The sequence below is a fragment of the Gadus chalcogrammus genome, chromosome 13, assembly GCF_026213295.1.
Source record: "Gadus chalcogrammus isolate NIFS_2021 chromosome 13, NIFS_Gcha_1.0, whole genome shotgun sequence".
NCBI classification, from domain to species: Eukaryota; Metazoa; Chordata; class Actinopteri; order Gadiformes; family Gadidae; genus Gadus; species Gadus chalcogrammus.
The window spans coordinates 9,953,402-9,969,944 of NC_079424.1; the positions used below are offsets into that span (position 1 = coordinate 9,953,402).

At 43.6% G+C, this 16,543-nt stretch overlaps 2 protein-coding genes across 2 annotated transcripts; one reads left to right on the forward strand and one right to left on the reverse strand.

Annotated features, from left to right (window-relative positions):
• Positions 1 to 3,330: 3,330 nt before the first annotated feature.
• On the forward strand, positions 3,331 to 11,248 carry LOC130401953 (DNA-directed RNA polymerase II subunit RPB1-like). The gene is made up of 3 exons (XM_056606004.1): positions 3,331 to 3,688; positions 5,761 to 6,002; positions 6,536 to 11,248. Exons 1-3 carry the CDS (start codon positions 3,670 to 3,672, stop codon positions 8,105 to 8,107), a joined length of 1,833 nt encoding a protein of 610 aa, XP_056461979.1. The 5' UTR covers positions 3,331 to 3,669; the 3' UTR covers positions 8,108 to 11,248.
• LOC130401958 (myosin regulatory light polypeptide 9) lies at positions 10,638 to 15,354 on the reverse strand. The gene is made up of 4 exons (XM_056606009.1): positions 15,246 to 15,354; positions 12,588 to 12,791; positions 12,244 to 12,405; positions 10,638 to 11,966 (listed from the first exon to the last, which is right to left on the reverse strand). Exons 2-4 carry the CDS (start codon positions 12,769 to 12,771, stop codon positions 11,791 to 11,793), a joined length of 522 nt encoding a protein of 173 aa, XP_056461984.1. The 5' UTR covers positions 12,772 to 12,791; positions 15,246 to 15,354; the 3' UTR covers positions 10,638 to 11,790.
• Between the last annotated feature and the right edge of the window lie 1,189 nt (positions 15,355 to 16,543).

The window sequence follows — 16,543 nt, forward strand, 5'->3', positions numbered from 1 at the left end:
GTGTGTGTGTGTGTGTGTGTGTATTCTTCATTCATGAGTTGAGGCCAACAAGGGCGTATCCCACTCTGTCCCAGGTTTGGGTGGCAGCGTTGTAGCGCGTTCTTTCCTCAAGCCCCAGCTCTCCAGTGACACTTCCCCCTCCCTCTATTTAGATGGCATTAACATATTCTAAATCTTGATTGCAGTCTCCCATCCCAAGGGGGGCTGCCGTTGTCAATGCAGCCCCAGACTAAACCTTTGTTGTTGTTTTTTGTTGTTTTGTAGCAAACACGGATTATGTCTCACACTGGACATACACTATCCCACATAAAACACAAAACAAGTTTAGAGGGTCTTGAGTATGGGTGAAACGTCTTCCTCTCCATCTCAAATGGGCCCATCCGCACAGTCTGTCAGACATCAAACTACCACTAGCCCCCAGTGTCATTGTTGGTGTTGAATAAGTGCAATGCGACCCGGTCGGCCCTACGGCTGCTCTAATGCTCTGCCTCTCACCCACTGTGATCCAGAAATGTTGGGCTGGGCTTTGAATGAGAAAGAGCCAACAACAAGCTGGCTGGCTGTTTCACTCTCTCCTGGTCAGAGCTTTCAGTTGATGGCCGGTCTTTGTGTGCTGTTGTATTTGACGGGGATGACTCACTAAGGTAAATGGCTCGGGGGTGTGAAAATCCTAGCGTCGTTAGCACCTTCAAGATCTTTTGTCCCGTTTGTCCTCTGTTGTCAGCTCCAATGGAATTCCAGAGAAAGCCATGTCTGTCTGTGTCTGACAAGTTTAACTCCAATCACTTTAGGTGAGGTGAATTATAGTTGTCTGTTTTCTTCACAAAGGCCACATCAACTGCACAATGGTGTGATTTGGGTACATTGAGTATATGAGGTTCATTTAATTTTAACCTGAGAAATAACTTCTTGTAGTTTTGTTGGTTGAAAAATGGATAATCATGGTCCATCCTTTGAATGCAAGTTGAATATGTATCATGTGTTCATTGTAAGAATGCAAACGTTTGTGTTTTTTTTGGTTTCTATCTTCTGCAAATGCATCTATTATAGTGCACACTGATCTGAACTATCACAACATGGATGACAAGCATTGCTGCTCCTAGCCTAAGAAGACTTGAGTGTGAATGTGAATGGCAGCCAAGTGACGGAGGCATATCTATTCCTTTATACAAGGATTGCATTGCAATACACACTTGTCAGCCACAGTAATGTATGGGACACACCTGGTCCACTTCCTGGAGAGGTTTATCCATGATCCAAAGGGTTCCATTGTGTGCTTGTGTTATTTTCCCAGTGGCTCATTTGAAGTTGATCATGGTCCCGTGATAGCTCCTTCCGCCTTCGTCCTTTGCTTTCTTTTGTTGGGCATTTGCTTGCGTTTAAATTGAAGATAAGTAATACTCTATGTAAAACCAATTGTGTATCATGCACATGGCAGAAACTAATGTGCACAAAAAATGTTTTGGGGTCATGTGTTCTTATGTAGGGCTCATTGATAAGGATGCAGATGTACAAATCCTAATAATGACCAATGGGATGTAAGCGTAACATTGGACAACAGAAATTCTAATTCAAATAATACAGACGAAAAGGCCCCGTGGACACTTTCATTACCCTTTACAGTTCAGTACTACCGGTCACCCTTTGGGTGTCCAAGCTTTTTTGTCAAGGGGCCCCATTGTCAACTCCCTGTCCCTATCCCCCAAGTCCTAAATTGCTTGCCTTTTATTTGTATTTAAATATATCACTTTTCACCAAAAGTGAGCAGAACCCGTTGTCTCTTTTCAGCATCCATGCAAGGTCTTGTATTTATATTTCCCCACTTCTGGTGTGTGTGCGTGTGCGTGTGCGTGTGCGTGTGCGTGTGCGTGCGTGTGTGTGTGTGTGGTCACCGAGTCTCTGTTGATTATGATAGGCAACAAGCAAAGCAACGTCAGAGACGGACGGGCACACCTAGCTGGAGAGAGTGATCTAGGTTGGAGTACAACATAATATGCTGCCTTGTAGAAAAGCCAACTAGGAAAAAAAAAAAGAAATTGAAACTACCGCCAATAATTCTGCTGACTGCCACTGGGTGGGATATGAAAACTTGGAGGCATACGAATCTATGCTCAATCAGCAGGAGATAAGATGTAGCATTACAAACCCTAGAGGAAATATTTTATAAAACAAGCACATATTTTAATGAGTAGGATTTGTTTGGTATCGATAAAGCTATATGTAGAGACTGTGTTTGCCAAGGTTTTAGGGGGTTTGGTATAAACGTGTTATGAGGTGAACATGTTGCTGAATGAGTTGTTTATATAAAAATTATAGATTTATTAAATTTGTTCTCGCTATTCTCTGTTAACATTAAACGTATATGTGCAATACTAAAGATAAGTACATGGGTTCTTTGATAATAAATACATTCTAATAATGTTATCCCATGCCTGTTACAAATCACTCTGTATATAAGAGACACAGTTTGAAAAGCTTCATCTTTTGCAATGCTAGATGTATTTATACTATTTTAAAGGGTGGTCCCATGTATAACGGTGAGAGGTCAAATTAAATAAAATGCACACAATACTTTCTCAAAAGTTTCACTTGTGGATATGTTGTTGACTCTTGGTGACTCGTTTGTTGATACTTGTGTTGTGTCTCCTTTATTTAGTAACTGGTGGATGTACTCAACATATCTCCAGGTTCCGAGGTTATTAAATAACAAAGCGACCAGTGAACTACATTTGTTTACAAACACATTCCTGCGAAGACCTAATTGTAACTGGATATTGCTTGACAATCCCTACCCGCTGAGAGGCAAGGCCCCAGCAATCATCGTGTCAGGGGTGAAGTACCCATGTCATTTATTATTAATGTTCTCAAATACTCGATCAATCCAATAGCTTTTTTCTTGGATTGCTTTTGAAAGACTGCATATTTTATCTTTCAATGTAAGGGCATTCATTTACAATTGACAATGTAATGTGGTTAAAAGGTCTCCAAATAGAAGCATGACGCAAAATAGTCCAGAGACCGTCGTCAAACTTCATAGCTCCACATGTTTGAAATGGTTTATGTGACGTTTCTATTAACGTTACGTAAAATGCCTTCCGTGTGATGCAGCCATGGTAGCAAACTACCAGATGCAGATAATCATTATTTAAATTCAATCGAATACATTGGGCAATGCTGTTGCGTAACATCAAAATTAAATGTCAGTGAAAGAAGAATAAAAAATGACAGCCCTCCACGGCTCCACGATAACTGCAGGCTACTGAATTTTGAATGAAATGGTTTGTCCATCAGTCATCGGGGACTGATGACACAGTCTGTCTGATAGAAACTGCGAGCCGTGATTGGATCACGTTCGCCTAGGAGGAGGGATTAGTTCGGCTCCGGCTGTCAAGATTGGCAAAGAGCTGGCGCTGCTGCGCGCAGGTAAAGGGAACAAGCGACAAATCAAAAAAAACATTTGTTCTGGCAGTAAGAGGAATGCAATGGAAGGACTCTTCTGTGAACCGTACATGGCATAGAATCGACCCATACGTTCACGTTTCCTAAAACGCGCGGCATCCTGAGCGCCTCGCAAGAAAATCCCCCTTCTGTGTCAACGTCTGGCGGCGGACGAGCATTGTACGAGGAACTTCGACAGCTGCGTGTTTTCAAGCAAGCCATCAACAAAGAATGAAACCGTTCAAACGAGGTAAGGGGGGGATTTCATCGTGTTTTCAGCTCTGTGTTTAAACTCGAACCCCTCGAAACTGTACTACTTGTTCGAGCCCTTTGTGTTTGGCGTGGGGTTTTAAACGGAATGTTTTTTTTTTGTTTGGAGCAAATGCAGCGTGTGTGTTTGTGTTTGAATTTGGAGGGACGGCTAACTAGCTAGTTATCTCAAGCATGGTGTCCATCTGGCGGCGCGTCAGAGAAGTGGCGTGCACGCAGCGGGAGCGTGTGCATTTCTTCGCTTTCTTTGTGCGCTTTGGCGATATTTATACACGACTCGTTTAAAAGCCCATCCAATATTTTATTTCCTAAAAAAGCTCACGTTAATCTTCGCCAATGCCTCTTACGATCAAATGTCATCCCCGCTGTTCCCTCCAGACATCACGGCTGGTTAATCAAGTCTTGGCTCGACCGTGATTCGTAACATCAAAATTCAAACTTCGTCAGTCGTGTATTCAATCTCCACTGACACGCCGTCGACTCGTATACGACGTTTTATTTTGAACCGGTACGCTGGGTTTAATCATCTACTATGTGATGCATATTCTGTGGAAATCCCCTGAAATACTTGCTCGTGTTTCATAGGATCACCGCTTTCTTTGTTACCAACGTGTTGGTATGTCGATGGAGGGACATTTTGTAAACAATGCCCCTACATAAGGTTGACTGGTTTGACAGTAGGGATCCAGTGAAACAGCCTCGCTACACTAAGCTAGCCGATGTAAATATTAGTTAGTTTTTACTTTCCCAGTGCTAGTTCCCCTGGCAGAAAACCGAAACAATCAATGGTACATTTTGTACTTTTTCACTTTGTCGGAGTTGTTCTGGTTGGTGGCTTTTTGACTGGTTTTGCATCCATCTTGCTGCATGACTGCCTTAACTGAAGCTGTCTTCTTAGTGAAACCCTGTCTGGGGGAAAATAATGGATAGATCCTAAAACTAAGACTTTAATGACCTTTTGTTAATGTCAACAAGCCTAACGAAGCAGAGTTTTAACGCATGGCCAACTTGGCTTGATTTGAGACAATCACGTCTTAAAAATGGCACAATAAATGAATAAAGTAAATTATGTAGTTTTAGCTGATTTCTTTTTATTGGCGTATTGAGGTGTATTGCATTTATTTAGACATTGATGGAAGTTAGGCTACCAATTGGATTATTCGCGCATATGTTTTACTCAGGACCGCTATAACGTCAGTCGCAGTTGATGTTCAATCTGAGGCACTGATATCCCACTACATGTTGCACTGACGTTTGTCGAAAATACTGCAATACAAATGCCCTTTCCATCTCACCAGCCTAGCCATTCAAATTCCAACATTTACCCAGCCGCACATTCCTCGATTCGTGTAAATTTGCTGCTTATACATGGGCTGTGGAAAAATATTTTTGTTTACGGAAAAGGGAATCTTGAATTTGAAACATGGTCAACTATTCTGGTAGTCAGAGCTACACTGATAGTTCTGGAGGTGAAGACGGCCCCCTTTTGCATGGTCAATGGATTCCTAGGCTACTGACCACTGTGATGTTGATATGCACACAATCTCCTTTGTGAAGACAGGCACTGCCCCAGGGGTCAGGTTTCACCAAAGCCCAGAGAAAGACATTTGCTGCATTCTAACCCCCCCCCCAATGGTATAAGGCATGCTCCATTTGAAGGGATTCCCTCCAATGGCCACTGGCCAGCCATAGTTTGAAAATGTCTCATCACAATCTATAATAAAAGCAGCTTATTTAGGACTTGGCCTTTTTGTAGATACAAAACCATACTCAAACTAATGTCAAAAACGAAAAGGATTTTAATAGTTAATTTTTTTATGCAATGGAATTCAGCTAATGTATCTATTTTTTACTTTATAGATGTATAACAGGCATATGCTACCACAATTAACTTGCACTATAAGATAATGTAATCTACAAGAATTTAGCATCTGTTTCTCCCTAGAGTTTTCTGCTATGAAAACTTTTCATTGAGCCACTTTTTACACAAATATGGTATTTGAGTAATGGGACTACGGGCCTATAAACTGACGGATGGCACTCACTCAACAGCTCTGGAAGAGGAGCGCCTCAGGGAGCACGAGCTCTCGTCGGCCATGTCGGACAGCGATGACTCCTCGCCCCTCGACCTGTCGGGCGGAGGGCTGTCGGGGAAGCGCCGTCGCCGTGGCAACCTGCCCAAAGAGGCGGTGCAGGTTCTCAGAAGTTGGCTCTACGATCATCGTTTCAACGCCTATCCCTCTGAGCAAGAGAAGCTGAGCCTCTCGAGTCAGACCAACCTGTCTGTGTTGCAGGTAAGGCCACTGGCAAAATCCCTGTTCATCCTTATCACGTCAGTGACCTAAATGCTCCAGACTGTGATGTGTTTATTCTCATGAAGTTCTTGTTTTCTGATTAATGTTTTTTTTTCTCTTCTAAAACGTACAGGTTTTTTTTAAATAAAGTTCAGAAGGCCGGGTATCATTTGCATGTTTTTACAAATTTTCAGAATATGTACAACTTTGAATTGTACTATTAGAAGGGGTGCAAGCAAGTCCTAGTCCAGATTGAGAAAGAAAATGTGTGTGTGTGGAATTCTGCAACTCCAAATAACAGGCCTCAAGTTTTTTGATCTTGACATAAATGCCTTTGTTAATTTGTGGATCCAGTCGTCAACTCGGCCTCTCTCGACACATCACAACATTTATGAAACAGGCCTGCAACAAAAGCACAATTTTTAAAGGCCTGCACAGTGGGAAATTGGGAATGGATACACTGGGGCTTTTTACTGATCATTTCTGAAATGTTACAATTTACCTTATTTTCTTCCTATTTTTGCCCCTCTTAGATCTGCAATTGGTTCATCAATGCACGCCGGCGCCTACTCCCCGACCTGCTCCGCAAGGACGGTAAAGACCCAACCCAGTTCACCATCTCCCGCCGAGTCGGCTGGAAGTCCGAAGGCCGCTCGCCGACCTCCCTGGGCGCGGCGATGTCCCCGGGGAGTCCCTCGGCCCCGGCCCAACCTCGGCCGTCCGTGATCCGTTCCGCCCCCACATTAGACCTCAGCCTTCTGGGGAACACGGCGACCGCCATCCTGACTGGCGGCGGCTACCCCGGGCGGGAAGGAGCGGTGCAGGCCCTGATGAGGCTGGACACCCAGAGTTTGCTGAAGGAGGCGGAGGAGCGGGGACTCTGCGCCACGGTCATCACCAGCACGGGGTCTGCCTCGAGCCCCCACAGCGGGCTCTTCAACACGCCTCCCCCCACGCCGCCGGAGCTGTTCCCCACCCAGGACTTCAGTGACCTGCGGCTTCTGGTGGACGCAGCCCTGCAGAGGGCAGCGGAGCAGGAGAACATGAAGCGGCTCATAGAGGGCCAGATTAGGTCCGCTGTGAAGACGGAGCCCCTGGAGGCGCCGTGCGCCATCGAGATGAGCCCCACCCCTCCGCCAGAGGACCGCCATCAAGTGATGGAAGCCTCCCGAGTGCAGAGTCTCATGGAGAAGGCCATGGTCCTGACGGTCTCCTCTCCCGTCTCTGACCCCATGAGGGCTGCAGTACCGGTGTCTGTAGTGGCAGCTCAATGTCTAGATTCTATCCATGTCTCTTCGCCATGGCAGTCTCCTCTCTCGATGGCCAAGGTCCCGTACAGCTCTGTGCAGATGTCCATAGTAGGATCCACAAGCCCTCGTCAATCTCCAATTTCGCCCGCCCACCAAGGCATCTCGATGCCAGTGTCCACTCCCGTTTCAGAACAACCTCATTCACAGAACCCCACCTCTACCCACTCTGTGGCCCCAGCTTCTGAGCCACTTACGACCTCAAACTCCAGTTTGGCTCCGGTCTCCACAACATTTACTTATAGTCCATCTGGCCCCGCAGCTCGTAGTTCACCTTCTGGTGCTGAGCAAGTGCTTCACCAAGTCTCCATCGGTTCTAGCCAGGCTTCCAGCCCAACTATGGGTCTCATTGGAGTCTCTCCTTCCTGCTCCCCCATCCCGGCCTCCAAGAAAGTCCTTAACTCGTCGTTCCACCAATCCCCATTAATCCAGGTCAGGGTTCCAAGCCCCTCACCCGGCAGAACCCTGTCCTCGCCTGCGTCTCCCGGCCACACCCCAGTGTCTGCCTCAGGCCAAGCCCCCATGCGTCCGCCCTCCTCCTCCACCCCGGCCTCCTCACCCACCCAAGCTGTTACCCCAGCCCTGGGTCAGGTTCCCCATCTCCCCACGACCTCCCAGGCCGCGCCCTACACTCTGACCAGCAGCACCCAGAGGAGTGCTGCGGCGGGGCCCAGTGTGTGGGGCGTCGTCCACGGTGACGCCAGGCAGCCCTCGCCCCACCCTGTGGTCAAGAGTGCCATCCCCACCGTGTGGAACCCGCAGCACGGGCTGCGTGCAGTGAGTGAACCAGTGAACTGAATAGGGAGACTGTTCTGTGGGTGGACGCGTGTGTGTACCTTACACAAGGACAGGGGCCCGAACTGTCAAAGACTGGCCAACGATGTATATAGGAGAATGTAACCACATCATTTGTTAGATTAAGTATTAGCTTGTAGGAGGAGAAGAACTGGATTACATTCTTGCAATCTTGGATGAAGAGAAGGGCGGTGCAAAATAGTCATGTTTTAAAGACTCTTTCCCGAGCAACATTTTTTAGCATTTTAAATAGAACTCCTGATGTAGGCATTTGCTGTTTGGTGAAAACATTTTAACGGCAGCCTTCCAAACCAACATTCCAGAAAGCAAAATGTATTCATTCAGTATGCCATTTTCCCGTTCTGTCTTCGCCCTTTCCATGTTGTTTGAGTAAAGGGTTAAAGAGCTCTAAAAACCGTTAAAAATTTAAATGGGTTTAACTGCCAGCATAGCCAGCCTCTTCAGGAGCAGTGCTGGACTGAATTGAATGTATTATGAAATAGTATTTGATAACCTGCCAGGAGGCCTTTTTTTATCATTCCCCACCAGTCTTAAAGAAGAAAAGGCAGATGTGAGTTTATTCCATGGGTCACAAAAGCATCATGCTCCACTATAGCTGTGCACTTTAGATATTGTGTTTTTCATTCGATTTTTGGGGGGGGGGGCAGGCCCAATTGTTCTGATCATTCCACCCAGCCCACCCTTCACCCTGTGAGAGCGGACGGGGAAGAGGAGACATTGATTGTACTGCAGTGGGTCTGGCTGCATGAGATGCCTCCGCTGCGCCTGTCCCCGTCTCGCTCTCTCTCCCCTCCTGCCATCCTCTGATGTCTTCCTAAGGCGGAACAGCGGCTGTCCGTTTGATCCCAGGCCTACCGATCCTCGCCCCTTACTCTCAGAAATACCCCCCCCTTTATGGAGGGCCCGGATCAGAGCGTATTCTGTGATTTCATTTTTAGCATGATGTCTTGGCAAACAGAATTCTGAAAGATGTACAAACATACATTTATATATATATATATATATATATATATATATATATATATATATATATATATGTATATGTATATGTATATATATATATATGTATGTATGAGGATGGAATGTATGTTCATGTCTCTGTTACGGAAAGTAAGAAGGTGTGTTTGAGGTTCCTCTGAACGTTTTCCTTCTTTTTGGGCACACTTATGTGTGAATGGAGGGGGGTTGCACCACATTGGTCCAGTTACAGAAATCAATGTTTTGTGGTAATGCGAGATGCCCAACGACATGATGTCATCAGGCTCTTATCTCTGCAGATGTGGAAATGAAACTCAAACCATGCTGTGAGATTTACCACCTATTCGCTCATCATTTTTATTTTTTATTTTATTGCTACTTCCATGAATTACATGTGGCATACAAATATTTCAGGCTCAATAGAAGAGATTGTATTATCGTTCCGGAATTTCCAGTTTGGTTTTTCCTGGGTTTTTGGTCAAAGTGTTTCAAACCAGTGTGTCTTCAATCATGTAAAGTGTCTTGGCAAAGCAAATGTAGCAGACGCAGCTTTAACTGAACACCTGATTGCTTTTGTTTTGTTTTCAACTTTTTTGTTCAGCGGTACTGGGAGACAAATCATGCGTTCTCGACAGTGCTCCCACTCTGTTTGTAGTGACACGGGTTCTATAGAATTGTTTATCATTGCATCTAAGGTCGTAGTTTCCATGAAACTGTCTTTTAGTAAAGAATCACTATGTATCTGAAAACTAGAGCTGTATTAACAGTTGTAAGTAAGCTGGGTTCCTATGTGAATTTACTGTAGCAACATTAAGTGAACTGTCGTTTTGGGTCTTTTCATTCCTCTGTATTTTTTTCTTTATTTTTTTTGCTTTGTGATGCCTTTTTTACTTTAAACCTCTGCATGTAGATGACAGGAACATGATCTGTAATTGATAGAATACTGCTGAGCACAATCCCCCAAGTTATTTCTTTTGTTCATTTTGACTTTCCCAAATAACGGTTCGCCCCACCCTTCCTACCGCTCAGTGGTCGCATCATGAATTATATTAAATGCATGCGAGTACATGATGGAGAGTTGTTCATAGGAGAATGTTTAATACCTCAAATTACACAGGTTATGGTCAGGCTGAGGACTTAAACAGACTTTATATATATATCTATATATTTAATACTAACTAGATAGTGATGACTCATAACACTACATCATGCCACTGTGACAACCCATTGCTGGTGATTTATACTGGAATTGGCTTATTAGAGTACTATGGATATGGCAGACGATGTTCTTTTTATATAGCTTCTATTGCCAGTTATACGATGCAAAATGACACTTTGAGGATAGACGGTGTGATAAAGCATGTAAATACGTGGTTCGATTTTCTTTTCTTTTTTTTCTTTTTTTCTGGCATGATTTAAGTAGCTTTGATACAACCAAATGAATTCTTAAAGATGTTTTCAAGTTCATTTTATGAATTGTGAACTACCATGGGCAGTATAACTGGCTACTGTGCCTTACACCTAGGATCGAGGGAACATGTCCTCTTCAACATAACTTTACTATAGTCTGTGCAATATATGCCTTAAACTCTAATTATGTCTTTTCTATGAGCATTTCAGAGAAATAAACGTCATTTTTTTGGTAAGTGTGACTTCTAGCCTCTTTAATGTCGTGTCGTTGTGCAGCATATTGACGTGCAATGTCATTTTCTGCAGACCTAATACTGATGGATTAGATATTGTGCCAGCTGAGCCAAGCAATATTTATTTTAAGGATGGGAACAATTTTTATTTCCATAGAAAAGCACAAATTGGCACTGAATTTATAACATTGACATAAAACATATTTTGATAGAATAAAGAATCTGGCAAAGGCTGATACTGATGCATTTAAGTCTTCAAATGAATCTTGACATCCTACTGTTCACGGCTGAATCCCTTCTTAATGTAGACCTACTCTCCCTCTCAGCCAAACACAATATGTGGGCATGATGCTTTAGATGAGTAACCATACACTTGGGGAAATGACACTATAGAGTGAAACATCTCTAATCATCATCCTTCAAACTTAAAAACTTGCATATTTTGTTTTTAAAGGTGACCTAAAACCAGGTGTGATTTTGAAAAGCCATTACAAGCCGTTTGAAAATCGGCCTCATCTGAAATCACAAGTGGGCATGTCCACCTAGTGCTAGATAGATCAGTCTACCAGCCTACCCAGTGGACAGTAGCAAACGTTGCTAATCTATCCGTCATGCAACTAGGTGGACATGCCCACTTGTGATGTCAGAAGAGGCAGATTTTCAAAACTGTTTGTAATGGCTAATCACACTCACACCTGGTAGGATAATGTCATCTTTAAGGTACACCAGCCTGTGGTGGAATGTCTTATGGGTTATCAGCCCACATACACATTTGGAGAGACTAAGAATAAAAAAATAAAATAGAAGTATACCCTGTATTGCTAGTAGTTAAAGCATTGTGGCCATTTCCTTTTTGGATAACCAATTTACCTATCCAGGTGAGGTGAAGAGCAAGAAGGCATAATAAGCTGTTATCGACCTGTTGAGATTTGCACATTTTAAAGTTGTGTTTTAGAACAACCTGGATTCCAAATTTAACTCAACACTCAGTTTTTTCTTTGTATCAAATGGACGTGGAACGTTTACAGTCATTGTCTCACTGCTCTACTCGTCATCTTTGTCTTTGGCGCCGTGTTTCAGTATGCGAGTGAACTCTGCGTAGTTGAAATTGCCCTTTTTGTCGATGGGCGCTTCCCTGAACAGCTCGTCCACATCCTCGTCCGTGAAGCGATCGCCCATTGTCGTCAGAAGCTCCCTGAGGTGGTCTTCATGGATCACACCTGAAATCACAGTTACCGTCCCCCTGTTAGACTCAATGCATATCATGCCCCACCCAAATCCCAATAGCTGTGGCAAAGTCAACATCAACCAAATGGATTTTTTTCCAAAACCGAAAGCTCAGCATGGTCCCTTAAAGTTCAATAGACCACGCTATGCTTTTGACAGTTGTAATGCCAACATGTGTCGATACTTTTCTTTTGCAACAGCTTTCATGCTGGCTCTATTAATGCCATGACCAACCCATTTAAACGTTATGAGGTGTTTCTATGGTCTCACCAGATCCCTCCTCGTCAAAGCATGCAAAGGCGTTGCGTATGACGTCCTCTGGGTCTGTGCCGTTGAGTCTCTCTCCGAACATGGTGAGGAACATGGTGAAGTTGATGGGTCCCGGAGCCTCGCTCATCATGCCCTCAAGGTACTCATCAGAGGGGTTTTTACCTGAGGGAAGGAGAAGCAGCAGGAGATACCAGCTCAAAATTGTTCTGTTCAGGTGGCGGTTCTACCACTGGCTTTATTATTACAAGTGTCACAATGCTATACAACCCTTATCCCAGCGACTTCTTCCCAGAGCCAAACGAGGTCAGTGGTATTGGATGGAGAGTGATGTGGAGGACCCATACCCAGAGAGGCCAGCATGTCGTGGAGGTCCTCCTTGTCGATGAAGCCATCCCTGTTCTGGTCAATCATGTTGAAGGCCTCCTTGAACTCCTGGATCTGGGACTGGTCAAACATGGCAAACACGTTGGACGTGGCCCTCTGGGGGCGTTTCTTGGTGGTCTTGCTCTTGGTGCGCTTGCTTGACATGATGGCGGCTGGAGGAGTGCCTGTGGAAGGACCAAAGTAGGTAGGGTGTATTATGCAACTGCACGTAAATGGTCTGCTTAGAATTTATATAATCCTGCACAGTTTCAGATTTGATATCATAGAGCGAGAGCAGGGTTCGCTCACAATTGCCTTCCCCCTCAGCGGTTGTATTGCTTATATTGACTCGGAAAATGGCAGCAGAGGCAGGCAGAATTAAACCTGTCAGTCCCGTTTATTTATATGCACGGTTGACATGTTTGCGTCTGTCAGCCTCTGTGTGTGCGTGTGTGTGTGTGGGCGTGCTCGGTGATATCGTCATGTCTGATGCACGGTATCAGCCGTCTGGTTAGCTTAGAAACGAGCAGGTGAGATGCCAGATGAGTCAAACACCTCAGACCTCAGAAAGCCAAGGTGAGAAATGACATCATGCAGAAAGAGGCAACAACATTTTAAAAATGTTATGTGCCACAGAACCACTGAAAAAAACACAGCTTTAAAATGTCAATGTTAATTGTACATTGTGATCCTCTATTTGTGCTCATTTAAGGGAAAACGGCACGGTAAATTGTGCATCGCGTTTCCTAATCTACATGCGGTCTGACTCACTGCATAATAATCTGTTTGATTAACAATTCTCAGGAAATGGTATCAAGGCTGTTTTAAAGTCCATTTTACATTGTTCAGTCACACAAAACAGCTCCGTCCAAGTAGACTGTTGTATGAAATTCTCGTTAATATGACACGCTTGGTACTGTAGCAAGAGAATGTATCAGTGGTTCTATTGTACTTGCAAAAGGCCATAACCAGTGACTTATCGCAGAACATACAATCCTGCTAGATAAGTAAGAAAATACTTCATGAATGACAAGATAACAGCTGATTATCTACTACTTTACATATAAAGTATAACATCACATTGAATTACACTACCTACATCTGAATAGGTAGTTACACTTACAATGTGATTAGTTTCTAATAAGTAAGAGTTATTTCAAAGCACCTTTGTTGTGAGGTAATGGGCTTTTCTGGACAGAGTCATGACATAGTACACTTGAAAAGTTACATTGTCCCTCTATAACTATGTGCTTCAAGTCAATTTGATTATTTATTATTTCACTGCATCCTGTTCCTCCTTTCCGATCAAAAGATAGAAAGATTTGAAAGGTTTCTGAGCTGCTATCCAAATTCCCACCCATTATCCTAGATGCTATGAACCACAGCGAAAGCACTCAACCACCCTTTTACGCTGTTTTCAGGAACAGTGGAATGTTAAATTATTTTCTTTTCTCTCAACCACCCTGTTGGTTGAGGCCACTAATGAGCCATTAAGCTGAACATGCCGTGGCTTGGTTTAATGCTAGCAAATTAGGTTTTTAAGTGGTAATTTGGTTGAAGTGACTAAAGTAAGCATTCTTTGCTGTCAAGGTATTGGAATTTGGGAATCTGGCCCTTATCTGTATCTTTTCTCCGGAGAGAGAAGATTGCAGTCTGCTAAGAAGGGCTGATTAGTAAATTTATCAAGATATCAGATGAGTAGGTTTACCTTAACATGTACAGCATTTGTAAAACCCTGTGAACAGGTTCAGGATTCTAATATTTCACAGCTTGGGCTATGAAATTTTAAGAAAAAATACCAACTCATGGACCAATTGGATATCTCTTACTTATATTTAAATTCATATCTAAATACAGGCTGATGTACAACATTTTGATCCCACTAATGCAAGCATATTTTGTGTCTTGAATTGAAATGTGCTTTTCCCTCGCTATCTTTCGTTGTGACACAGCCCCACGGTTAAGACACACATACGACACACTCCATGAAATCAACAAGCAGTCAATCTTCAACCTAACCTACGACCTGAGGTCACTAGTGTTAACAGGGACTTCTGACTAAGGGGCCAACAGCCAGGAATTCTAGATGCAAACAAAGTCACGCTGCATGCGAGCCCTCTCACCATCTATAAAAAGAGTATCCTGACAGCTGCTCTGTGTGTGTCCCTGTCTCTACGTAGGCTTGTATGTGTCTTGGTCAGTAAACTAGACTAATAGAGGGAAAGGAATCAAAATGGGTCAGGGGTGTAGTGAAATTCCTTTGTAAAATCCTTCATAATTACTTAATTAACACAAAAAAACACACACACACACACACACACACACACACACACACACACACACACACACACACACACACACACACACACACACACACACACACACACAAACAGGTTGATGATGACCTCCATCAAAAGATGATCCCATATATCAGCATCAACCCTCTCACACTAAGGTCCTCTCAGTAGTTCTCTGTAGCTTTACATCCCCTTCAGGACCATCTCTATTCTGACAGTGAACCACAAACACTGTACCACTACGACCAGATATTCAGAAATCTTAAACGGCCCGGACCCTGTTGTTGATCTTCAATCATAATATAAAGACAACAAAGAGGTAGACGTGGAGATCTGTCTCACCTTGACTTCAGGAAATGATTTATCAGAGTCTGTCGGCCCCCTTCAGTCTCAGTCTGACACAGCGGTGGTAAGGGAAACAGGCAGAGCTCCTGAAGAGTTTGTTTAAAGCAGCACACTCCTTGTCCGCCCCTCCCCCTTCTGCACCAGCCAATGGCGTGGTCAGGCCATCCCAAACAGAGGCGTCCCAGTTCGGGCCATTTCTCCATACATGGGAAAAGAATGCACAAGCTCCAGCTTGCTAATGCAACAAGCTCGACTAGAGGATGTTTGGGAACATGGTTGAAATGACAGGAACTACGATACGGCTGCCTTATTTAGAAGGAGAAAAAAAGGAGGCTGCCTGTGGTGGTGGTGTAGGAGGGGTATCTGGAAAGACTGCAGAGAGTGAAGAGAATGGTGGAGCTTTACGAACCATACACTCTATTGTTTGTTAGGTCCAAGCCCTGCAGGTCTCCTTAAATAGGCAGGCCACCACTAAACCCCAGCACACCATGGGATGGTTTGTGTCATGTCAGGGTTGGAACATCTGTTTGGGTTACTCTATCTTTCCCCCAACATGCATCTAAAGTATCTGGTGGACTCTTGCATGCTTTTGAGTCAACCTATAGTTGTTTCAAACATTAAGCATAGTAGGGCCTACCCTATAACTGTTTTAGGTTTGCCTTGAGAATGATGTTTTCAGGGTACCTCATCATGGTTTTCCCTGTTATGGGCCTCCGCCCTCCAGTCATCCATATGTTTGTGGTTGTGGCGGTTTTTTTTATGTAAATCGTTAATCTACTCAATAAAGCACTGCATTTTTGGTGCTGCACTCGGTGTGTAATTGGTATTAGACTAATTTAACTATCATGACTTGTTTAATGATTAAACACAATAAAAACTGTTTTTTTTGTTTTCAATTATAATTTTTAATGATAAATTATAGATAGTAACAGATCATACATATACAAATACGATACAGTTTATGCAAAACAGTCAAAAAGGTTTGCTGTTAGAACACAGAAACAAATCTATAGCAGACACATCAAACAATGCTAATTAAAAATTTAATAAAATATGACAGTGATAACAAAGGTCAGAAACTTGTATAATGCTTCTGTTGAATTAAGTTCAACAAAGTGGGTAAATAACGCTGTGGAGAACACTCTTCTAAACACACTCTTCTTATATTGGGGCCTTGCACATGGGCGCCCTCTGCTGGTCAATACCAGGTGTTGTGTGCTGATGGTAAGCTACTGCTTGGACAGCAGGTTACATTGCTGAAAAAGTAGGCTTGTAGCATACATCTTGCCGCTTAT